This window comes from Schistocerca nitens, chromosome 10 (assembly GCF_023898315.1).
Source record: "Schistocerca nitens isolate TAMUIC-IGC-003100 chromosome 10, iqSchNite1.1, whole genome shotgun sequence".
Lineage (NCBI taxonomy): Eukaryota > Metazoa > Arthropoda > Insecta > Orthoptera > Acrididae > Schistocerca > Schistocerca nitens.
Genome location: NC_064623.1, coordinates 170,499,106 through 170,525,836, shown reverse-complemented (window position 1 = coordinate 170,525,836; position 26,731 = coordinate 170,499,106). Strand labels below are relative to the sequence as shown.

General features: G+C 41.3%; 1 protein-coding gene across 3 annotated transcripts in view; it reads right to left on the bottom strand.

Moving 5' to 3' along the window:
- Nucleotides 1–6,121: 6,121 nt before the first annotated feature.
- The window catches only part of LOC126210111 (uncharacterized), a 136,153-nt gene continuing 115,543 nt past the window's right edge, over nucleotides 6,122–26,731 (bottom strand). For 2 of the 3 annotated variants that reach the window (XM_049939254.1, XM_049939255.1), the window contains exons 7-8: nucleotides 11,168–11,946; nucleotides 6,122–6,672 (exon numbers count right to left, since the gene is read on the bottom strand). In XM_049939254.1, the coding sequence (XP_049795211.1) occupies nucleotides 6,335–6,672; nucleotides 11,168–11,946 (1,117 nt within the window). In that variant the 3' untranslated portion in view covers nucleotides 6,122–6,334. The remainder of the gene's footprint in view (nucleotides 6,673–11,167; nucleotides 11,947–26,731) is intronic. The other variant, XM_049939253.1, reaches the window with a different exon arrangement.

The window sequence follows — 26,731 nt, the reverse complement described above, 5'->3', positions numbered from 1 at the left end:
TGTGTAAGGGCCATGAAGATAAGGTACAAGAAATTAGGGCTCATATGGAGGCATACAGACAGTCGTTTTTCCTTCACTCTATTTACAAGTGCAAAAAGAAAGAAATCGACTAGTAGTGGTACAGAGTACACTCCGCCACCCACTGTATGGTGGCTTGCGGAGTATCTATGTAGATGTAAAGGTAGAAGTTGAATTACGTATTTCTGTGATTCATATTCATAATTTTCTAACTTTTGTTGTTCATTTCTGGGTTACAACCACTTTCTCGCACACATACCTTGTTCTCTGGATCAGCAATATCACTAGCAGAAATGGAATGGTTTCATCAGCTGAAGATCCTGACAAACTCTGTCCTAGGTTTTTTTTTAGCCTGAGACACTTATTTCACAAACTTAAAGTATAAAGAATATTTACATTTTGTATGTTAAGTATTCTAGCTTATTCCACAAAAAGTATAGAGGATGTTTACTTTTTGTATGTAAGTATTTCAGTCAAAAGCAAATTAACTGTTATTAGCTTCAATACACCTAAAATTATTTACATGAAAGTCGGACTGAATCTAGGAAAGCCGTAAAGTAACATCCACTTACCTTGTTTCAGATTGCAACAGTAGTGCTCATGCTGATGAGTACTGTCCTCCAAGCTATAATACACTCATGTTCAGGGGAGGAAAAAAAAGTACACCTTGAATGACAAGAGATAGGGCACGCATACTCACAGGACGTGTACATTAGTATGTTCTGCGGAAATTATTAGCATTTCAGTCACCTCAGTTCGGCATTGTCCGGTTGTCTCGTAGGCACAAGGTCACCACGGGCCTCGGTAACTTGTTCCGTGCATAATGGCATTGATGCGTATAAGGTGTGATGGGCATCCTGTGGTATAGACATCTGTGCTGCATTCACCTGGTTCCAAATTTCATCTATGGTGGTTGGCATCGGGTCACAGCTCTGCACCTGTTGTTTCACCATATCCCACACACTTTCAATTGGCTACGAGTCTGGTGATCTGGAAGGCTGGGATGGAAGGCTGAAATCCTGTGACACAAAGAAGGCATGTGTATATGCAGCAACACGTCATCATACATTGTCTTACTGAAAAATGGTATATGTGGAGTTGTGCAGAAAGTTTGTGGCTACAGATCACAGGATGTCATTCACTTAGGTCACACTGGTCACAGTGCCCTGGACATGCACTAACTGTGATTTGTGATTGTACCTAGTAGTACCACACACCATAAGGGCTCGAGTTGGCACTGTATGTCTTGAATGAATGTAGTCACAGTGACGCCACTCCCCTCGTCTGCGGTGAACCAAAATGCAGTCCTTATTATCAAACAAACAGAACGTGGATACATCCAAAAACACTATCTGCTGCCATTCCTCTTCCCAGCGATGTTCCATAAACCATTTCCGTCTAGCATGTTTCTGCACATTCGTCAAAGCTAGGTGGAGAAGTGGACGACACGCACGTAGCACGTACGATAATAAACAGTAACGCATTGTCACTCCTGATAGAGTACAATGAGTTACACTTCCAATAGAGCCAAGAAGGATGCAGATGTGGTTTGTGCATACATCTGCAAGGCATCCTGCACATCTACTAAGGTCACTCTGATCCATTACCTTCGATTTTTAGCGACAACTAGAGCTATGTACACATTTTATCAGTAGCCGGTGCTGCACCGTGATACTGATTTTGACCTTGAAGCCGCAGGCTGACTTGATTCAAATGAAAATCATTTCTGCAGAACATACTAGTGTACATGTCCTGTGAATATGAATGTCCTATCTTTAGTTGTTCAAGGTGTTCTGCTCTTTCTCAGGATGAGTGTAATGTATCATAAACAGTGCAATCCTGCATAACTCAAGCCAATGATGGCTGAAGCTAACAGATGGAGAGTTAACACAAAGCTACTGAAAGCAGTGCAATCACAGTCCATACCATTCAGACAGAGCAGAGCAAGAGAATCATATACATTAAACTCTTGCAGATTCGACCTTGTAACTTGTTTGCAACAAGCAAGGGTTGGGTACCAATCTGGAAAAACCGACATATTGTGTGGCCACTGACAGTCACCTGGATTTAAACAAAATATCAGAAACTAAGTAAAGTGAAACTGCCATTGATCCAGTACCCATACGTGAACGCTGGAAAAACATAACAGAAAGGTACATGGGTAGAATGTTAAGAACATTAAGAATATTCTCCACAAATGTAGCTGCTCTAATCACCTTCCTGTCTGTAAATTTCTGATTTTGTTTTTATATTACTATCCCAGGATATGTTTTCTTAAAATATATTTACCTTAAAATGGATTTTACAAGTCAAAGGAAATGAACACAATATGAGTGAAGGATTTAAACCGTTGGATCTGATCTGTAACTGTTGGAGGGAACTCTGAAACAGATCACAGAGGCAACTGCAATGTTTGTGTGGCCTGAAAAAGGGTCAAAAAAGGCTACCTAATCTGATAATTCATGGAAATGTTCAAATATATTCGTGTTCCAGTTAACTATTACTTTTCTGATAACCTTTTAGTCTTCCTTGATTCATTCTTAACAAATTTGCCTTTACCATCCACTGAATTGCAGACCTGTATCATTAACATCAAATTTCAGTAGGATACTGGAACATATACTGTGCTCAAATGTTGTTGATTACCTTGAAGAAAACAATTTATTGACAAACAACCAACACGGGTTCAGAAAATATCTTTCTTGTGAAACACAACTAGCTCTTTATTCTCTCAAAGTAATGAGTGCTATTGACAGGAGATGTAAAAGTGATTCCATATTTCTACATTTCCGAAACACATTTCACACAGTTGCTCGTCAGTGTATTCTAATGAAATTACTTGGCTATGGATTTTCATCTCAGTTGTGTGACTGAACTCGTGGTTTCCCGTCAAAAATGTTACAGTTCATAATAACAGGCAGAAAGTCATCAAGTAAAACATAAGTAATATATGGTGTTCCCCCAGGATGTGTTATAGGCCTTCTGTTGCTCCTGATCTACATAAACAATTTAGGGGACAATCTAAGCAGTCATCTTGGATTGTTTGCAGATGTACTGTCATTTGTCATCATATAATGTCATCAGAGGATCAAAACGAATTGCAAAATGGTTTACTCAAGACATCTATATGGTGCGAAAACTGACAATTGACACTAAATCATGAAAAGTGTGAAGTCATCCACATGAGCACTAAAAAGGATATCTAAATTGCTGTTACAGGATAAATCGCACAAATCTACAGATTTACTGAAGAGACTGCTTACACTACGCTTGTGTGCCCTTTTCTAGAGTATTGCTGTTCGGTGTGGGATCCGTATCAGATATGATTGATGAAGGACATCAAAAAGTTCCAGCTCATTTTTGTACTATCACAGAACAGGGAAGAGAGTGCCACGGATATGATACACTAAATAAATGGTGATCATTAAAGGAAAGCCAGCTTTCGTTGTGGCAGGACCTCCTTCTGAAATTTTAATTACCAACTTTCTCCTCAGAACGTGAAAATATTTTGTTAGTGCCTGCCTACATAGGGAGAAATGATCATCATAATAAAATAAGGGAAATCAGAGTTTACTCAGAAAGATTTAACTGTTCATTTTTCCCGTGCATTGTTTGAGAATAGAACAGTAGAGAAGTAGCTTAAAGGTGGTTTGATAAATCCTCTGCCATCACGTGGATGTAGATGTAGACCATCTAGCATTTGCTTCCTTGTTTTAACCATTTAATTATTGATGCTTTTTTGTGTTTTGTCACTGCTACATATTTCACAAATAAGGCTCCGCCTTGACCAGCGTGGACAACGCCTCATTCGTCTCAAGGACTTTGGCTGTTTCTCCAGAGTGGTTTGTCTCTTGCTTTCCTTCTTCAGACTTCAATGTGGACACTTCAGAACTATTAAGTGCTAATTCCCATGTGCTTTTATCTGTCTGCTCTGTGCCTGTACCTCTCACAGTACTGCTTCAGTTTGTCACTTTTCTTCCATGACTATCATCTCATCCTCTTGCCAAGTCAAACTTTCAGGCTCCCTGATGATAGCCACCCTCTCTCACGGTCCCTCTTCCCTTCTGTTGCAGCTATCATATTCTGCAGGTGGCTGAGAGACCACTAACACTCAAGACAGCCACCTCCTCCAGCAGCTGGCTTTCCACTGCCACCTGCTCCTCGGTCCAACACGGCCAATCGGTGCCACTGTCACCGTCATTGCTCTGTCGGGCCACCGGCACACTCTGCTTGAGCCGTTACTCTGGCAGGTCAATCCCACCACCTTTCCAGTACGAACTCAGCTATCACAAATTCTTACCGTGTCAACATCTCGTTTCCGTCTGGCAACTACACAGATGTTGACGGTGTCTGTGCTACATCATGGAAGGTCCAAAATGTTTCTGTCTCTTCCATCCATTCATATTTGTCAATATCCTCTCCAGCACTATCCTGGTCCCACATACTGAATTTAAGTCATCTGCAAAATGTTGAACATGCTGTCCTTTGCAGTTGCAGTTTCTTGCTATTCATTTTCCTGACTTGGCAAGATCCACATAAGTCAGCCTCTGTCTCTGCACTGAAGCTGTGCATGGCCGCAGGTCACATGTTGCCCCTGGCGTCTGTCCCAGTGAACACCATTACCACATCATTCTCCTCCTCCTTCTCCTCCTCTGACTGCAAGCCAAGCTTGTCACTTAGGAGCTTTGAATGTGGAAGAAAGTGTTTCGATACATCCAGCTACTGGTGCACAGGCATCGAGGTTACCACCAGGCTGAACATTAAACTCAGAAAAAGGCCACCGTGAGGGTCATGGAAGAAAAGGCAATGGACAGCAGTAGCACTTCCAGCAATGGACAGCAGTAGCACTTCCAGAAGTGCAGGTAGAGAGCAGACAGATGAGAGCACAAGCAGGTGAGCATAAAGCAGCCCTGAAGGCCCTGTGTCAGAGCCTGGCAAAGAAAAGTGAGGACCACCCACTCTGGAGGAGCACTCACAGACCTCGAGATGAATGAGTTGGTGGCCAGACTGGTCCAGGTGAAGGAGCTCATATCTCAGCTGCAAGCAAAGCCATCCAGCTTTGGCAGCTCACGTCACTTGTGAAATGAGCGGCAGTGACAAAATGCCAAAAGAATCATTAATGGTAAATATAAAGCCCGTGAAGCACAGTATCAGGATTAATGTATGAATACAGCAACAGTAAATATTGTCAGGCTGTAGGCTGTGGCAGATCCCAGATGATGTCAGAATGTGCAGAGCACACGAGTTTTAACATCGGAGTCAGTAGACAAGCATGCTGAAACACAGCAGCTGGATGTGTTAAAACACATTCTGTAATTTTCGAAGACATTGGCTCTTCTAATGAGAGAGCAACTAAGTGACAAGGTCTGGTACCACAGGAGTGGGAGGAGAAGGAGGACAGGGAGGAGTAGGAGCTCATCAGGATAGATGTTCTTATTCACAGCAGATATGGAGTCCAAACCATGACGAATTCATCAAGGCGGAAAGTGAAGAGTGAGAAAACACATGATAGAAGCAGCTACTAAAGGTCGCTTCTGTAAAATGGAACTACAACAAATAACATATTTCCTTCACATAAATTGCGCAAAAGTATTTCTACTTAAAGACTTGACTGTAATGATGAGTCCACTAGAAGAAATTCAGTTCATCCACTCACAGTCTGGCCTCAGCAGCAAGGGATAGTGGTCGTGCATGTGTGTGTGTGTGTGTGTGTGTGTGTGTGCGTGGGCGCGCGCGCGCTTTTTCTAATTCAGAAGAAGGCCATTTGGCTGAAACTTTAAATATGTTGTGTCTGTGATACATCTCCTCCATATGATGAGTAGCAATCTACCTTTTTCATAATATTGTCAAATTTAATCTCTTATTTACTCATGTGGTTCACAAGCAGATGAGTAGATAAAAAAATTAACTCTTCAGTCAATTACAGATTGCACCTGACGATTCGAGAAATAGGACTTTGATGAAATCTAAATTTTGGCAATTGCTCATTATTCATGTTCCTTTTCCTACACTAAAGCCTTTAAATCAAAGTGTGAGATGTAATGCATCAAACCAAATGTCTTACACAGACATTTTGAGTTTTATTCGAATAATTTCATGCAAGTTAGCTGCACTATTTTACTATAAATCAGATTCCACCCAAGGAGCAAAATTGTTCCCACAATATTCTTCAAAGTACACTTGTATTTTCAATTCATAATAACTCAATAAGGAGTAAAGGCAATGACATAAAGATTGATGAAGAAAATGCATTTTATAATAAATTAAGGCAGATGTAGCAGAAGCCAGCTATTACATGCACAGCTGTATGGAGCAATTACACAAGAGGCTGGGCCAATAGAGTCAGAAAAACAACAAGCACAGTCAGTCGAGGCTGTGTCAGCACACAGCTCTCTGCACTGCTTCTCACTCTCCTTGTGTTCATCGGATCAGTGGTGAGTGTTGGCTGCTGTTGAGATTTCCTAGCTTTCTCCTCATCCTCGTTGACAAACTTTTGGCACACGGCGACCCACTTGGCCCGATCAATGCTCTGCAGTAGAACAGAAAGCATCTTGCGAAGCTCGAAACGCAGGCCGGCCACCATCTGCTCTGCAGCACTCAACTTCTTTGGCAGCGCTGCCATGTCGTTGGCAGATGCTGAAGTCATGTAGAAGCCTGAAAGAGAGGCAACAGCATTTGTTATTTCTGGTTAGTAGGACAAGTGGGATGTGTTGGGGAGGCATTTTGCAGCAATGATTGTTGAGAATTTGTCAACCATGCTGTGGAGGAAAGGAACAACCTATCTCAAGAATTTCTTACCAACCTTGGGGCCAGCATGGCAGCACATTTCAGAGCAAGCACTGCCATCTGTGGTGGTCTCACACACTATCAAGAACCATGTTCCACCTTTCGTTATGTATAGAGGACCATCCAAAATTGTGGTGACTTTAGTATAATTAAATAAGCTGACAAATTTTGAATTATCATCAATGTTTGCACAAAAGTATGAATATCTGACTAAACTGATTGCACTGAACATGAATCTGAAGCCTCCTTCTCTGTAGCATGTCATGTTTTTGTGCTGTCATCAAAATCTATGCCAAATAAAATCTAAAATCAATTACAGGAAGTTGGGGGCGAAATGGAACAATAAAACAGTAAAAAATTAATGTGACTGAACCCTTCTTCTAGTCAATTTGTGCCACAAATTTCTCTTCTCTCCAGTTCTATTCAGTACCTCCTCATTAGTTATGTGATCTCCCCATCTAATCTTTAGCATTCTTCTGTAGCACCACATTTCAAAAGCTTCTATTCTCTTCTTGTCCAAACTATTTATCGTCCACGTTTCACTTCCATACATGGCTACACCCTATTCCAATACTTTCAGAAACAACTTCCTCACACTTCAATCTATAACTGATGTTAACAAATTTCTCTTCTTCAGAAACGCTTTCCTTGCCTTTGCCAATCTACATTTTATATCCTCTCTACTTCAACAATCATCAGTTTTTTTGCTCCCCAAAGAGCATAACTCATTTACTACTTTAAGTGTCTCATTTCCTAATCTAATTCCCGCAGCATCACCCAATTTAATTCAACTACATTCCATTATCTTCATTTTGCTTTTGTTTATGTTCATCTTATATCCTCTTTTCAAGACACTGTCCATTCCATTCCACTGCTCTTCCAGCTCCTTTGCTGTCTCTGACAGAATTACAATGTCATCAGTGAACCTCTAAGTTTTTATTTCTTCTCCATGGATTTTAATTCCTACTCCGAATTTTTCTTTTGTTTCCTTTACTGCTTGCTCAGTATAGAGATTGAATAGCATCGGGGAGAGGCTACAACCCTGTATCACTCTCTTCCCAACCACTGCTTCCCTTTCATGCCCCTCGACTCTAATAACTGCCATCTGGTTTCTGTACAAATTCTAAATAGCCTTTCGCTCCCTGTATTTTACCCCTGCCACCTTCAGAATTTGAAAGAGAGTATTTCAGTCAAAGGTCTTAATTATCTTATGTGATTACAAGGTGCAGGTTGGTAGCAGTTTTATTTTAAAGTTCTGTGATAATCGAAAACGCCCCAAAACAAAAGAGGGGTGTGAGGAATGAAGCTGAATACAAGAATGAGACAATTAAAAAAGCACATATTCAAGGAAGTGAATACATAAACTATGCAGGAAAAGCAATTCCAGAAAGATAAACAAGTGAAGCATGTTTTGATAATGTTAATATATTTCATCAGTCATCTTTTTTAGATAGGTTTAATAATTTCGAGAGCAAAGTCGGACAGGATACATACATAGAAGATCTCATCACCAGTAACAATGTACAAAGACCTTGTCCATCTAAAAATGTGTCATCTTTTAAGCGTAGTTACACGTCTAAACACTTCATCATGCTAAATGAGGAAAGGAAGGTGGTCTGCCAGAGGCTTCTATAGCTTTCCATGGTCTTAAGGGTGACAGTAGACTCCATCATCTAAGAAAATTGTTCATAGCAGGTAGTCTCCAGTTGATTTAAGAGGAAAAAAACCCACAGAAAATTCAAAGCCTGCCAAAATTAGATGCTCTTTCATCAACATATTGACTCTTTTCCAAGAAAACAGATTCCCTAGTCCTCCAAGGTGAGACATTATCTTGGTGCAAAGTTAAATGTGAAAATCGTGTTTCAGACATTTAAGTAAAAAAAGTCCTGACAAAGACATTACATATCAGTGCTATGCTAAATACAGCAAAGACCATTTTCACCTCAGTTTTGGGAGGCCTCAGGTAGATATCTGCTGTACATGAGAAGTTCTGGAACAGGAATCAAATTTCCCATTCCTTAACGACAAGGCAAAGAAGCTTGCTGAAGCAGAATGATCCACAAAAGAAGAGCTAAAACATTTTGTAATACTTGTCAAGCTTCAACAAATCTGAGCAAGGAAAGGGAGGATTTGGCTGTTATAGCATTTGACTACATACAGAATATTTCACGGCCTAAAATTCCAGTGCAGGAGTTGTTTCATCTTCAGGAGTTAACCCTCAATGTTTTTGACATTCATAATGCAAAATCAAGGTTAGGTTAGGTTAGTGTTGTTAAACGTCCCGTCGACAATGAGGTCATTAGAGACGGAGCGCAAGCTCAGGTTAGGGAAGGATGGGGAAGGAAATCGGCCTTGCCCTTTCAAAGGAACCGTGCCTGAAACGATTTAGGGAAATCACGGAAAACCTAAATCAGGATGGCTGGAGACGGGATTGAACCGTCGTCCTCCCGAATGCGAGTCCAGTGTGCTAACCACTGTGCCACCTCGCTCGGTGCAAAATCAAGAGGAGGTCGTTTTTACCTGATGAAATCCAGGGATCAAATAAAGCAGCTTCTTCTATTCTGCCTTAAATAGATAATTTGATGCCAAAGAATGTGAGTGAACTGCACCTCTTTAGTGATAGCTGCAGTAGTCAAAGCAGAAATCACACCATTTTTAGTGGCTCGTAGAAACGGAGCATTTTCATAAAATCCAGTACTTCTTTCCATTGAGAGGACATTCTTTTCTCCACAATGATGGCAATTTTTGCACTGTGAAGAGGCTTTTGTCAGAGCACAGTTGAATTTGTCTTCCAACAGAAATATGTGAGATAATAGTACAGTCAAGACTCCCTGGGAAGTTCATGGTTACTATGGTGAATGCTGAAGATGTGGTTAACCTAAGATGCAACGAACTAACCTAAGATGCAACGAACTAACCTAAGATGCAACGAACTAACCTAAGATGCAACGAACCAACCTAAGATGCAACAAACCAACCTACGATGCAATGAACTAACTTAAGATGCAATGAACTAACTTAAGATGCAATGAACTAACTTCAGATGCAATGAACTTAAGATGCAACGAACTTCAAGGACTGGTGGCATCCTCTACATAAAAAGATAGTAAATTCACGAGAAAGTTTTCAAGAAACAAGTGTACTGCATTCCAGATATCAACATTAAGGCATTTCAAATACTCATCTCAGCACCCAGAGACAGTAGTTGCATCACTATTCATCAACACAGCAGTGGAACATACTTTCATCTTGGGGATAATGGAAAGAAAAATGTGTGTATGTCACAAACAAGGACGTATGACATACAGCTGTCAATCACTGAAGCTAAAAATGTTGACCTGAAGAAGATCTTGCAGTATATTCCTGAAGAATATCAGCCATTTTAGCTTGAAATTTTGGACAATCATTTATAATTTGAAGTAACTGTTTTCAGTCTTTCAGTCTTTGCATTGCCGAGACATAACATTATAAGATTTTTTTGTTGCATAATTTACAAAAAAGAAGTCAGATCCCTCAAATTAATGTTAATTTTAAAGGCAATATATTACTAATGTCATACATTTGTGTAGGTTTGCTGTAGAAATCAGTTTTTATGTGTTTAGTGGCTTTTGAAAGTAAAATTATTATAAATCTGATTACAATAGCACGTTTCAGTAATAAATTTTCACATGCATTTGAGTTAATTTTAGAAAAAATGTAACTACAATCACTATGAACACTGTTTTGGCTGGGTCTATTAGGAGCCAGAGATTATATTCTATTCTAAATTACCCACCTAACTACACTCTTTAAAAAGGATGAAGCAACTTTTGATATGTATTGAAATTCCTTTTAAAAATAGTTTTATATGTTGCCTGATAAATGTGCATTTATGGAGTTACAATGTTTCTAAACTGACCGATTCATGTGAGGTTGTATTCATGATTACACTGACAGTAATCACACTGGAGGCATTGGCTGGTAAGAGGTATACATGCCAGCCACTACAGAAGGCAGATTTGGATGGAGAGTGACTGGTGTAGCAGGTGAACGACTGGAAGTAATGATAAGTACCAGGCTTGCAAGTGTTGTAATGACAGAAGTATTATTTTGTGTTTCCAGAAGGCACGGTCATGTTTGTGGCAGCTGCAGTAATGTTTGGGGAGGCAGTCATCACATTACCGCCGGCCAGTGTGGCGAAGCGGTTCTAGGCGCTACAGTCTGGAACCGCGCAACCACTACGGCCGCAGGTTTGAATCCTGCGTCGGGCACGGATGCGTGTGATGTCCTTAGGTTAGTTAGGTTTAAGTAGTTCTAAGTTCTAGGGGACTGATGACCTCCGATGTTAAGTCCCATAGTGCTCAGAGCCGAGCCATTACATTACCTTCTGAATTCCGTGGTATTCCATTGGATGCTGTAACTCTCGGGCTGCTGGCACTGGTACGACTGATAATTCCAAACACAATCTTCAGCTCTTCCTCAATAGTCTCATCAACAACTTTTGTCAGATTATGTGGAACATTTTTCAGAACATAAGTGAAATTTACAAATGGTTCAAAGCCCTTTGGCCTCAGGGGCTGCTCATTAGCTCTGGCTGTTGGTGGCTTTGTGGTGGTAGTTGCAAGTGGGTCCACGTTTAAGTCCACGTTAAAATTAAATGGACCATCTTTGTCCAGCTTACTGAGGAGAAGCCGAGTCCTGTCCGAGCCGATAGGATCGAGGCCTGTATCGGCGGCCTTCTCCACGTAGCGGAGGTGCCGCCTGTCCAGAACTTTCTCGAGGAACCGTGCCCAGCGCCACACCACACTGTCCACGTCGTCACCGGTTTGGGCAGCCATAGCGTGCAAAAAGTAATACGTAGCAGTTAAATTGACTTCCTCGTCGGAGACGGGGAGCAAGTTTGCAAAGAAGCTCGACTGCTGCTCGGCAATGGCACGAGCCACGGACAGCACACGATTCAGATCTGCTCGCAGCGACGAGGTGGCGCCACTACACTTCGTCGGATCTTTGCAGTGGAACCAGTGCTGCAGGGATTCTTTCTCGACGTAATGTGGGGTGCTGCATCTGGGCTGTCCCGGCACTGCGTCTTTTCGCAAACTGGCCCAGCTGGCCAGTGGCAGAAGATCGCAGTCACAGTGCCAAGGGTTGCCTTCCAGATCCAAACTGTAACAGGTGGAAGGAAATTAGAAAATTATTTTTGTATTCTATGGCTGAAAACGAGGGATTGACTTAAGGACTTCAAGTTGGCGTCCATCAATGACCAGCTACTCCTAAGTGGCTTCAATGGATATTTCTGCCCACAGCACTCTGTGGCTTGTAAGTAGCATGACTAATGAGTTTCACATTTGCCGGTGTTATCACACTATATGTTCATGCTTTCTAAACTAGATGGAACCCTCATCAGTAAAGATAATGTATTCTTGGTAATTTTTATCATTCTTAGGCTTCTGTCTTTCTGTTTTCTGGTTGTTAAGAATCCTGTTTCTCATGAAGGGGAGGACGTATCAAATTAAATTTGTGCCATATACTGAGGTCTATAGTCCTTGTTGGTGTAAAACATTAAAGTTTTTAAGTAAATGCAATAAAAAGATATGGCCCCAATTTTGATACTTGCAAACTCACTTCCCCATAGAATCATGAAATTTGCCAAGAAGCATTGTTTCACAATAAAATCTCATGAAAAAAATCCGAAAATTGTTAATTTGTAACTATACTATAAGGAAAAAATATTTCTTTTTGTCATTTTTCATATATTTGTCTGTCGACCCGTCTGTTAAGACCCCTTTTTCTCAAGAACAAGTTGGTACATCAAGTTCAAATAGAAGTCACATACCATATAGTCTCTTGGTGGTGTACAACATTTAAACTTCTAAGTCAATGCAATCAAAAGAATCAGGCATTTATGTCACATATTATGATGCTCGCAAACTCATTCAACAAAATGTAAATGGTACTTCTACTTTACTTAGAATCATGACCTTTGGCAAGAATTTTCACAGTAAAAGTAAAGGAAAAATCCAAAATTGTAAATTTGTAATTATATCACACAAAAAATATTTCTTTTTGCCTTTTTTCTTTTTTTATCTGTTCGTCTGTTGAGACCCCTTATCCTCAGGAATGTGTAAGCACATCAAGTTCAAATTTTTGTCACTTACTGAGGTCCATGGTCCCTTCGCAGTGTAAAACATTTACCTTTCTAAGTGAACAATCAAAAGCTATGACTATGTATGTCACATATTTTGATACCCACAAATTCACTCATCAAAACCTTCAGGATAGCTCCTGTTGACATAGACTCACAAAGTTTGAAAAGAAGCAAGGTTTCACAGCACAAGTAAAGCAAAAAAATTCAAAAATTTTTAAACTATATGACACAGAAATATTTTTTGCCATTTGACCTTACAGTGCATTCATCATATATCAAAAGCATAACAGAAGAATATTACAGCACGCAAACATAAAATGTAAGCTGTAGTCATATTTTAGTAAGTACATTAAATTTTGTCTCTCTACTTATGTAAACTGAAGTCCCCTGCTCGCTTCTTTTTGTATGTCTGAGCTAGTCTCAGGAACTACTGTAGAGATTTTGCTACAGTCTTGGAATTCCCAGGACCGATATCTCGCCAGTATCAATATTGAAAGCAGGCAAATATCATCAATATTCTTTGCTCCTAGGATGGATGGCCGTCTATACACATAATTAAGTTTGTACCAAACCTTCAAGCATATGTTCTACTTGTACTTGGTCAACTTTTCACTGTTTATACTGACAAGAACACAAATCATTTAAGCTATTGCCCTGAAAAGAAAATAACTTCTTTAATAGTTTTGGTGCTTACTCATCACTTCTAGGAAAGGGCTATCACTTTTACCTCAAAAACTGGTACACTAGTCCATTTTGGTTGACAAACAAGCAACTATAAACACCAGTGTTTTGGTATAATGCAGCAAAACTGAAAATGAAGAAGTAAATCCTGAAACAGGGTGAACAGTCCGTGGTGACATATAGTAAAAGGCACATGGTGTTGAAATGGAAGGACAACAGACACACCATGATTGTCAGCATGTTCTGTCACAATGCATTTAAGGAAGTAAATTCAAAGAATGGCATCATGCAAAAGCATAGTGTTGTTATAGGTTAGAATAATAATATGGTGGATGTGGATAGGATTGATTTCCAGTTGCAAAACTACCAAATGGCAGAAGCATGCTGAAAAAACATTATAGAAGGTTTGAGAGGCACCCACTTGCCTTTCTCATACTGTGGCATCAAGCAGTCAGGCCTGCAAGATGGGTGGTTTGCCAAGCGAGTGGATTAGCAACATGAATTCTCGTATCTTACGATTTTGTTACAAATTATCCTCCTGCATGAATAATACGCAACGGAAACACGCATCTGACTATAGAACTCTGTCTGCACACTACGCACTGGCAATACCACACTTACTTTTTGTCTTTGATTTAACGGCTTTTATACAAATTCGGGACATTATGATAACATACAATTTAATGAAATAGGCCACTAATCTCTTTCTTTTCACTATTTGATTTATTCATTAGCACACAAATTCTACAACCTACGACAATATCATAAGAGAATTTCCATACTACGGTCTCGTAATCTATCTACCACAACTGTGCACTCCCTGGATCGGATGGTGGATCTTTTATTATACCTCACACTTCGCCTCTCACAATCATTCTCCAGAACATTCCTCCAGATCGAGCGATGCAGAAGGAACAGGCATACCCACAAAATCTTCCGAAACTACCTTGCTACTCCCATGCAAAACACACATATTCAAATTACAAGACATACCCAATACAACAATCTGAAATAATACACAAGAACCGTTACAACTTCATCATTTTCCGCTTTCCCACTTCAATCAATATTTAACCCAGTTTCACTCGACACTGCCCCAATTTGTAATTCCAGTTTCCTACTGTGAACTCTGGAGATAAACGCTCGTCTTCCTGTGCAATGCAAGCCAAGTGGCGTTGCTGGAAAAACGGCCGACTCACCTTGATTTTCTCTCAGAGTTTAAATTCAGCGTCACACGGAATGATATTTCTTAAATACTTCAATTTATGATACACACGCAATTCTTAAATATATCAGCTTATTGTACACACGCTATTAATTCTCAAATATTTCAGCTTATGGTACACACGATATTAATTCTTAAATATTTCAGCTTATTGTACCCACGCTAGTATCTCAACTTATAACTACACGTGGTCCCTTTGTGACCGTTGGTTTACTATAATCCCTTTAAAATTACCTGCCTCACTTTGTAATTTTCCCCACAAAAGATCCTAGGAAAGAGAAATGATTAGTTCTAACTACTCTTAAGTATTCCACATCCATACCATGCCTCCACGCTTTCATTACGGAGCACAACAAAAAACAGGTCTTCACAGCAGAAGGTTCAGCGCCAGAGTGCCGAGTCTGAAACATGGCCGTCTTTTCGTTCTCTCGCACCTCTCTCGAAGTGGGAGAAGCACCTTGCTACCTTATTGGTCGGCCACATTTCAAACGCTCAAAAGCTCTGGTAACTTCCATCTCTTTGGTCTCACCAAAGGTACCCAAAGGATCGACTCAAAGATGCTCATATCGATTCACTATCTGTGGTTAGCAGACGACCATACATTCATTCATTTACACCACACAGATCTCACCAAACTGGATGTAGGGATTTCTTTTGCGGAAGTGCACATGTGATCAATTAAATAAATAACTTGTCATTCTTTCCCCCACTGGTATCCGGCTTCGCTGTATTAATTGAAATTATTGAGTTACTTTTACACAAAAAATGTGTTGTTCTGACAAGAATTTCGTACCTATTCTCAATGTTGGGCGGTACTGTACCCTTTCAGGTTTTTCATTATACTGGATATTTTCTGCTTCAATACAAATGTTCTGTACAAAAACACACAATGGCAAAAAAAGCAGATTTAAGAAAGATTGCCATATCCTCTCCACAATAAAGGTTGTCAAATGGATGCCCATCTTGAACACCAAAAGTGGTGATCTGTCTTCTATCCAGTCATTTTCCATAAATAGAGTGTGTAATTATGTCAAAATAAAATTTAATTTTGTTCTTTAATACATTCTAAGTCTGTACCCGTTAGCTGAATTGTCAGTGTGATGGATTGTCAATCCTCTTGGCCCAGGATCGTTTCCCGGCTGGGTCAGGGAATTTTCTTCACCCAGTTACTGGGTGTTGTGCTGTAATCATCGTCATCCTATCATCCTCATTGACTGCAGGTCGCCAAAGTGGCGTCAAATTGAAAGACCGGCACCCAGCGAACGGTCTGCCCGATAGGGGGCCCTAGCCATACAATTAAGTACATACAATAAAAATACGTCCCAGTCCACTTCATGTTTGGTCCATGAACTAAAATGAACAAAGAAATGATTGAATGATTGAGCCAGATGAGTGGTGCAAGTCTGCCTATCAGTGCTTGGGGGAATTACCCATTAACGCAGAGGAGAGCTCACAAAATGTATACCCTAAAGGGGTTAGTGCCAGACTGCAGATTAAACGCAGCAGCACGGTCAAACAAATGATGTAATAATTAAAGAACCAGACACGACTCGTAAAAAAAAAGGTTTATGTTTTCTAACTCTTTTAAACACTGTGTATTTTTTTGAGACTAGTTCTTTCAAATATAAACACTTAAAAGATATTGAACATACACTCATGGACAAAATAAACATCCTATGAAATACTAGAAAAAAAATGTTGCCTCTGGTTTTGGTCAGAGGTCATGTAACAACGCAGAGGAACTGATGGTACAGAATATGAATCGCAGCCAATAGTGACATGACCTGCAAGTCACTAAAGAATAATATAAAATTAATTATGGCCATTTTAAAACCTCCATTCCTTCTTAATTTCAAGAAGAGTGCAGAGGTATTTGTCAGTAATAGAAATAATCACGTGTTAAAATATAATAAAGCATACTGTGTTCTTATTGCACTTCTTCCAGTTAAGAAAATATGTCAATTTAAAGAAGTGATGCTCTTCAATGAGATTTCAGGCTAATTATAGACATAATTTGTGGCGTATTAGACCTCTGGAACAGTAGTTATATGAGAAGAGAATTCAATGTTCATATTAAACATGACAAATGATGGACATTCTACATTATCAATTAATTCACAGAATATCTTTAATGGCAATAATATTCAAATAATATTCAAAAGAATTAATTTACTGATTAGCCATGTGCCAACAGTTCTTTCATCTCTAATACTTATCCCATATACCAAATTGGCTCACAGTAACAAGACCATTTGTTACAGGAATTTTATAAAAGTTTATCTAATGTGATAATCAAGTTGTATCTATTTCTGTTTCTGTTTCATGCCCTTCTGAGCGGAGAGTGGGGAGGGGGTGGGGGGGGGGGTGGGGGGGTGGGGGAGGGGGGGATGCTGTGGTAGATTGAGTGATGGAGAAGTGATAGTGAATGGAGTAACAAAAACCCAAGTTAAAACATTTCCTGTATTTTGTATTAATCTTCCTGCATCAGGTTTTGGGGGCTTAGACTAGCTCAAACTGTAGTTATCAATATTCAAGCTGGGAATAAAGTAATTTCAATTAGACAATTAAAAACCCAATGTAATTTGTGAGTGAAAGTTGCTGCTAATGCAACACTAGGCAGAAACACAATTTGATTGTTTTTTCTTGTTAAGTGATTGTGATGAAACTGTTACTGTTTCAGTAGTAATATTTGGAAAATATATTGCCTTATTAAATATCTTGACATTACATTTAGTTTCATTTTAATATCTTTGAATAAATCCAGGTTAAGGTAAAAAAAGCCAGTCAGTTAATCATGGATAGTGATCACACAGCGATGTCGCATTGGAGTCCGTAGTAGGAGAAACTGGTATAGAGGAATTATGACCAATAAATTCAGTGGCTGAATTACTAAAATATGAGTTGATGTTTTCAGCTGTGGTTGAAACAGCAAAAGACAAGAAGGCTATGGCTACACAAATGATGAAGATTTCAGAAGTCATGCAGAAGCAGAATGAGTTCATGTTTGATCTTACTGCACTTTCAGAAAGAAAGGCTGATATGGGGAAAGAGTTAACGGCTGAGATATCAGGACTGAAGAAAATGCATGAAGGTATTCTGGAGGTGGTGCAGAAATTAACAGGAATTCTGCATTCCTCTAAAAGTCTAACTGCTTTTGAACAGGACTGATAATTTTGCAAAAGACCACCAACAAGTTTTGCACAAGCAGTTTGAAATGCAGGGTAAACATTTTGTACAATACCTCACAGCCTGCGTATCCAAAAATGACACTCAAATTATACAACTGTTAAATACCAGTGTACAAAGGCACAAGGAAAAAATTTCAATCAAAGTTATGGAGGAATGCAACTGTTCTGACGATCCTGTAGGAACCAAACTATGGAGCACAACAGAAAAATTAGGTCACGATCTATATGGAAGGAAAGATGCCACAAGAGGTGCACAGTTCGGGGAGTAATTCCATTTCTGAACCAGTGATAACAAAATTGCTACAAATACCAACTACCAGGCAAATACATCATTATGCAATACTACATACAATATAGGGGCCATAGCACTATAACCTGTGCTGCTGCTGGAACAAAATGTTATCTACCACAGGTAATTTCGAACTTTTCTGTCAGGAAAGAAATTTGTTCACCCTATAGTGTTCATTCACACATTTCACAGAGCCATGCAAAAATGTTTATTTTGAGTGACCTTATACAAGCTGAAAGTCCAATGTGGGCCACAGAAGCTGCAGAATATTGCAGCATGTATGATGAATTTAAAAAAGTATTTCTGGTGAAGTACTGGTCAGATGAGGTACAAGAATAACATTCTAAAGAACTATTCAACCCAAAACCATTTCAAATGTGGCAAGGGAGCTTGCGAAAATATATTGAAAAATATATCAATAAAATGAAATACTAGGACAATACCACGTCTCTCAAAGATGTACTTAGACTACTGAAGGCAGAACTTCCAGTACATACACGGGAAAAGTTAGTTACAGTCCCTAAAACAAATTTAGAAGATTTCTTAGCGATATTGGTTTTGATAAATCTGATACAAGAAGAAGAAAACCTGTGTTCAACAATGTCTGACTCAGCAGAAGTGATAATGAAAAATTGTTTCAAGTCACGATGATCTTACATGTCACAATCAAGGATGAAATAATGTTCCAATGGACTGGCACAATGGAAATTCGAATTATTCGTGAAACCAAAATAATGTCTTTAAAGGTAGGAGAAAGCAAAGAAGACATGAAAACCAGAAAAACCTGGGATATGCAAACATCACTAACCACAACCTGTGGTGGCAACCACCATGGAGCAGACAAAGTGACTCAAACTGGCTTATTTCAGCTAAAATACAAGAAGTGGAAAATGATAGAAACTGTCTGCCCATGTCATGTCTGGTAAACTAAACTAAACTGTGTTGAGCCTCAAAATGATGGTTAATACACTCCTGGAAATGGAAAAAAGAATACATTGACACCGGTGTGTCAGACCCACCATACTTGCTCCGGACACTGCGAGAGGGCTGTACAAGCAATGATCACACGCACGGCACAGCGGACACACCAGGAACCGCGGTGTTGGCCGTCGAATGGCGCTAGCTGCGCAGCATTTGTGCACCGCCGCCGTCAGTGTCAGCCAGTTTGCCGTGGCATACGGAGCTCCATCGCAGTCTTTAACACTGGTAGCATGCCGCGACAGCGTGGACGTGAACCGTATGTGCAGTTGGCGGACTTTGAGCGAGGGCGTATAGTGGGCATGCGGGAGGCCGGGTGGACGTACCGCCGAATTGCTCAACACGTGGGGCGTGAGGTCTCCACAGTACATCAATGTTGTCGCCAGTGGTCGGCGGAAGGTGCACGTGCCCGTCGACCTGGGACCGGACCGCAGCGACGCACGGATGCACGCCAAGACCGTAGGATCCTACGCAGTGCCGTAGGGGACCGCACCGCCACTTCCCAGCAAATTAGGGACACTGTTGCTCCTGGGGTATCGGCGAGGACCATTCGCAACCGTCTCCATGAAGCTGGGCTACGGTCCCGCACACCGTTAGGCCGTCTTCCGCTCACGCCCCAACATCGTGCAGCCCGCCTCCAGTGGTGTCGCGACAGGCGTGAATGGAGGGACGAATGGAGACTTGTCGTCTTCAGCGATGAGAGTCGCTTCTGCCTTGGTGCCAATGATGGTCGTATGCGTGTTTGGCGCCGTGCAGGTGAGCGCCACAATCAGGACTGCATACGACCGAGGCACACAGGGCCAACACCCGGCATCATGGTGTGGGGAGCGATCTCCTACACTGGCCGTACACCACTGGTGATCGTCAAGGGGACACTGAATAGTGCACAGTACATCCAAACCGTCATCGAACCCATCGTTCTACCATTCCTAGACCGGCAAGGGAACTTGCTGTTCCAACAGGACAATGCACGTCCGCATGTATCCCGTGCCACCCAACGTGCTCTAGAAGGTGTAAGTCAACTACCCTGGCCAGCAAGATCTCCGGATCTGTCCCCCATTGAGCATGTTTGGGACTGGATGAAGCGTCGTCTCACGTGGTGTGCACGTCCAGCACGAACGCTGGTCCAACTGAGGCGCCAGGTGGAAATGGCATGGCAAGCCGTTCCACAGGACTACATCCAGCATCTCTACGATCGTCTCCATGGGAGAATAGCAGCCTGCATTGCTGCGAAAGGTGGATATACACTGTACTAGTGCTGACATTGTGCATGCTCTGTTGCCTGTGTCTATGTGCCTGTGGTTCTGTCAGTGTGATCATGTGATGTATCTGACCCCAGGAATGTGTCAATAAAGTTTCCCCTTCCTGGGACAATGAATTCACGGTGTTCTTATTTCAATTTCCAGGAGTGTAGATGGGGTATGAAAGAAAACCATCAGTTCAACTAAGTAGTTACAAGGACAGACATGACACCATGGGCAAAATTTATTCCTGGGATGCAAAATGTGATAGCACAATATCATGCTACAGTCAGCAGTTACCATGTATGTAGGCATTATATTAACTACAGTAATGCTAGACATGGGTGCTGCCACGGATGTTACCTCCATGGACTTACGTAAGGGAGGTCTGGATACTATTTAGACTAAGAAATGTAGCAATATTGTGCACATTATTACTAGTGAAATTTTTGGTAATGTACTGTATATTGGAGATGGAGTTCCTCTGTGAAAAAGACACAATGATTAACTTTTCAGCTGCGATGGTAAATATTCAAACAATAAGCAGTGGGGTGGATTGTGTAGACAGACAACTAACTGAACTGTTTCTGTGGCCAATATCAAGGAAAAGACAATCCAAAAGGCAACAGAGTCTAGATACTTAACTGACCAACAATGCAATAGGTGTGTTGCTGACATATCTAAAGCTGTTTCACGAATGACACAGTTTAATCCAAGGGTTTAAGTGTCAGCTGTATGTCACAATGCTGGATAACCATTGCCCTATACCCCAACCCATTCCGTGAGTAATAAGCCTGTCATCATTACAGGAACCACAAAAGAGAGTATTACTTTGCTTTAATCTTAAATAAAAAGGATAAAAAAATGGCAACTGCTGTATTTAAGAACATTCCAAATAGCCATTATACCCAAGCTGGAGCATACTTACTGGTATATCCTGGAACCCATAAAATTAAGAGCCTTTCTCCACACCATATGAGCACACACACACACACACACACACACACACACACAGAGAGAGAGAGAGAGAGAGAGAGAGAGAGAGAGAGAGACTAGATCTGTTCAAAAAATTTGGAGAGAGAGACTAGATCTGTTCAAAAAATTCTGGAACTTTGTCCACAAAATTTTTCTGCACTTACCTTTCACTTACTATGCATGGTCTCCTTCAAGATACTGTCTTCCACAACTGATATACTGGTCTCAATGCCATTTTCACATCCACAAGCAGTCTTGGTATGCCTCATGCTGAATGGCACAAAGCACCATCTGCGAATATTCTTTTATCTCATCTATCGTTGCAAATCATCATCCCTGCAAGTGGGTTTTCAACTTTGGAAATAAACAAACGTCCATAGAGGCCAGGTCTGGAGAGTATGGAGGATGAGGCAGCACAGTGGTTTTTTGTGCAAAAGTCTCGCACCATCAGGGATGAATGTGCAGGTGTTATCATGATGCAAGAGCCACGAAATGTCTCACCGCATTTCAGGCCTACTCCTCCTCACATTTTCTCACACACATCGCAACATGTCCCAACACAGATTAACAGTTTGTCCCATTGTCATGAATTCATAACGAACTAATCCTTCAAAGTCGTCAGAAAACGTTGAAGGGCGTCCTGAATGAGGGTCGTCTTTAACATCTTTAAACCGTGTGAACCATTTGTAACCCCGAATATGGCTTAAGCACTCATCACTATAGGCTTCCAACATCATTTGATGTCTCTATAAGGGTTTCCTCTAGTTTCATGCAAAATTTACTTCTGACATGTTGCTCCTCTAACTCTGCCGTCTTGAAATTTGCAAACTGTGCAACACAACATTCTACTCAATACAGCACTGAATAATAACTAGCAGACATATAAAAACTAAACTTCCAGCAGTTACACATTAAACATAGGCATGTACAGGGATGTCAAGTGCATTTTAGTCCAACACAACACTGGCATGAAATTCCAAACGTTTCAGAATTTTTTTAAACAGACCTCCTGTACAATATACAGAAAATTATAACTAATGGATCCTAGAAGTATCGTGCATACACTGTATATGAAAGGATGAAAAATTATATTCTTATGGGAGTACATTTCACTAGCACAGGGGTGCATATAGAGAAATGCACATATTTTAAACAGTAGATAGTTATTGAAGTGTAGTATTAAATAATTATTTCCTGATGATTGAAATTTACCACTTAGATGTAGTTGGAGATGTTAAGTGCTATTTATGCTACTTCTCCACATTTTATATGAGGAGCAGTTAATTGGAGAAGTGAGGAAATGTTACAAAGAAGATGACAAGAATACAGAATAAAGGTATGCACATGGGCACAAGTAATACCCCAAGCAATGAACTCTGTGTAAATGTGAGCACCTATTAACAGAGAAAACACAACCCTTTTTTATTATAATATAAAATGTAAAATTTTTAGTGATGCATTAAATGTGCTAATTAATGTGCTAGGGGCAAGGGATCTGCATATATATCTTTGTCCATAGGTTTTTATTTGAGAAAAGGTTTATGGTAATGGTTATAGAACTAAAGGAAAATAAATCACACTGAAGTGAAAAAGTCCTTATAAGATACAACACATACTGTCTTTGAGCGATTGTAAGTGCTCTAAAAATACTTGGAGTTAAAATCAAAGTTTTGTTGTGGGTTTTAATAGAAGACTAAATTCATTTCATTGCTAGTTCTTGTTGCTGAAAATTATTTCCTTGCTAAGCTTAGCACAGGTGAGTGTAGTGGAGAACGCATGAATAAGGGTCAAACAGCAACATATCCATTTGGTGATGAGCCACTGGCTGTTCGCATAATGAACACTGGCTTTTCTAACCCACCCTAGAGCAGAGGTGCCTAAAGGAGATCTCTCGATATATGAAACCATTATTGGATTTTTAAGAAATTATTTTATTAATAATAGGACAATGTAATCATGTGGGATTTGGCATGGCAATCTGAAGGAGCTAAATTGTGAGGGTGTGGTATGGTCTGCTATACCTGCATACACAAATTGTGAGGCCAATTGAGGAGCTACTAGATTGAGAAGTAGTGGCTCCGGTCATGAAAATTGTCAATGGGCAGGAGAGCGGTGTGCTGACCATGCAACCAGAGATGCCTTTGGACTGAGGATGAACAATAGTTGGTGGGTACCATTGGGCCTTCAAAGTCCGTCTGGATAACTATGCACATATACACTTGGGCTATGCCATGGATGCAGTATGAGAATTGTAATGTGAACCAAAGGAAAGATTTTGAACTGAACTTATCTGTAAGCAGTGACTTTGGTACTGAACAACCCTCTTTAGTTGTGTATCAATGAAGGAAGTTCTGTAATCCTCGAGTACACATCATATGTGGTTAGAAGAGATGTTTTGCATGATGCATGCAAACTAGAGTATGGTGTCATAAACAGTGGGGTACAGGTATAGTTACAGAACATGTGAAAAGTAAATAATGGACAGACTGTGACTGTGTAGTGAAAATACAACTTCTGCTGTAAAACACTAACTTATAGATGATATAATAATGTACAGAAAGTTCTGGTTGAGAATAACGAATCATTTAGGAATAAATGAGATGACTCACCAAAAGGCAGAAGCACTGCATCTTCAACAGACACGCATCTTCAACAGACACGCACACAAAAGTTCTAGAGCTTTACTTCCTTTCTCAAGTTGTAGGAGAAACATGCACACACTCACTCACTCACATGCACACGCCTGTCTCCAAACATTGTGCTCAATCGAACTCCAGCTCTTTCCTGGCCCGTGGTGAGTGTACTGGGATAAGGTGGGGGTGCAGTGTAGGGTGGGGAGAGGATGGAGAGAGGCAGCGAGGGGGTTGGGGGGAAGCATCTAGTGGCTCGTGGGAGAGTGGGGATCTGCCCATGGGCTAGCTAGGGCTGCAGGTAGAGTGGACATGTGGCAGACAGCTGAGCACTCTATTTCGTAGACTAGGGCATGAGATGGCAGTACACAAGTAGCTGACACATATTGGGTAGGGGTAATGGAGAAGGGCTGCTGCGCGCGGGCGCACACACACACACACACACACACACACACACACAAAACAAACTATTTGGTGGGGTGTAGGGGGACAGCGAGTTACCTTAGATTTAGGCCAGGGAGGTTAAAGGAGTGAAGGATGTCCTGTAAGGATAGCTCCCATCTGTGCAGCTCAGAAAAGTTGGTGGGGGCGGTGAGGACCCTGATGGCACGGGTTGTCAGGCAGCCATTGAAATCTCACATCTTGTGCTCTGATGCACGTTGTGTCACAAGGTGATCCACTTTGTATCTGGCAACAGTTTGATGGTGGCCACTCATTCTGGTTGACAGCTTGTTGGTTGTCGTACCAATGTAAAAAACTGTGCAATGGTTGTAGCAGAGCTGGTATATAACAAGCCTGCTTTCAATGGGGTAGGATAAGCCTGTGACTGGACCAGAGTAGGGAGTGCTTGGTGGGTGTATAGGGCAGGTCTTGTGACTGGATCTACCACAAGGGTATGAGCGCTGTGGCAGGGGATTGGGGTGAGAGTGCCATAGGGATGGACTAGGATGTTGTGGAGGTTGGATGGGTGGCGGAACACCACTTTGGGATGGGATGGAAGTATCTTGTATAGGATGTCCTTCATTTCTGTATGCCATCCCTTCTTCCACAATGACTTTCACCTTTTCAGACTCCATTAGTCACTTTCCCTCACAGACCTTGTTCTACAAAAACACTTTTCCATGGCGCAGGAATCCCTGAGCCATCTCCACTCCCTCCGCAAAGTACTACTACCGTGCAATCCCCACTTCCTACACCTCGTCACCCAAACTGAAATCCTGACACTCCACCTAGAAGAACATTCTAAACACCACCTCCGCAAGTTTTCCAGACTGCTGAAATCCTACTCTCCCCTTGGGGCACCACTATGCAACCCCAACCCTACTCAGAGTGCTCCTCCTTGTCAATCCCTTATAGCAATCAGACCCCGCCCAGCTGACCTTTTCAATCTACCACATCCTCCAAAACTCCGTACCCTGTACCACCGCTCCATGAAATCCAGAACCAAAACAATCCCAGAACACTGTTGTTAACCTATCCACAAAAATCCACAGCCCCACAGAATTTTCAATCCTATCCAAAGGCCTCGCATTTGGTCCTACTCCCAGGTTAACCACATTGGACCTGTCAAATACCTACTCTCCTACTCCCACTCCATACAGTGGAAACACTTTTTTGCCACCAACCCCTCCAATCATAGCCAGTCCAATCCTAACATCAAACCCTGCCTGTCCCAATTTGTATCACCATCCAACCGTGACCCTCTCACACTCCCACCTAACCGTCCCCAAGTCACCTTCCAGGAACTCCTAACTTCAAACCTGGCCTCGCCATCCTTCCTCAGGTCCCTTCCAAAGAACAACAATCTTTCAGCAGAAGAAAGGACTGCCCTAAACAAGCTACAAATGGATCCTGACCTGACAGACAAAGATTTCACCACTGTTGTGATGAACCAAATGACTACCTGGCAAAGGGCCTCCACCAGCTGTTCAACATATCCACCTACAAGCTCTGCCAATGTAACCCCATTCCTGAAGTCCAACATAACTTCCAATGAAATCCGTAGGCCCTTCCCAGAAGCTCTCCCCCACATCCATCTCCCTGCTCACCCCAACAACAGCCTGCACACCCTCCTTCTACATGCTCTCCAAAACCCACAAACCTAACAACTGTGGCTGGTTACAGTTCCTGCACTGAAAGCATCTTAGCCGTTGTTGACCAATACCTTCAACCAATTCCTGCACTGGCTTACCACCATCCCCACACCCTTACCTCCCGGGTCCCTATTTGTCACTGTAGATGCAGCCTCCTTACACCAACATCCCTCATGCCCATGGCCTCACCACAATTGAACATTACTTCTCCGAATGCCCTGCAGATTCCAAACCCACCACTTTGTTCTTCGTACACCTAACCAACTACATCCTAACTTTTAACTACTTCTGGAACCGCGTGACCGCTACGGTCGCACGTTCGAATCCTGCCTCGGGCATGGATGTGTGTGATGTCCTTAGGTTAGTTAGGTCTAAGTAGTTCTAAGTTCTAGGGGACTGATGACCTTAGAAGTTAAGTCCCATAGTGCTCAGAGCCATTTGAACCATTTTTTTAAAACTATTTCACATTTGAAAGGGAAGTACAGAAACAAATTCGTGGCACA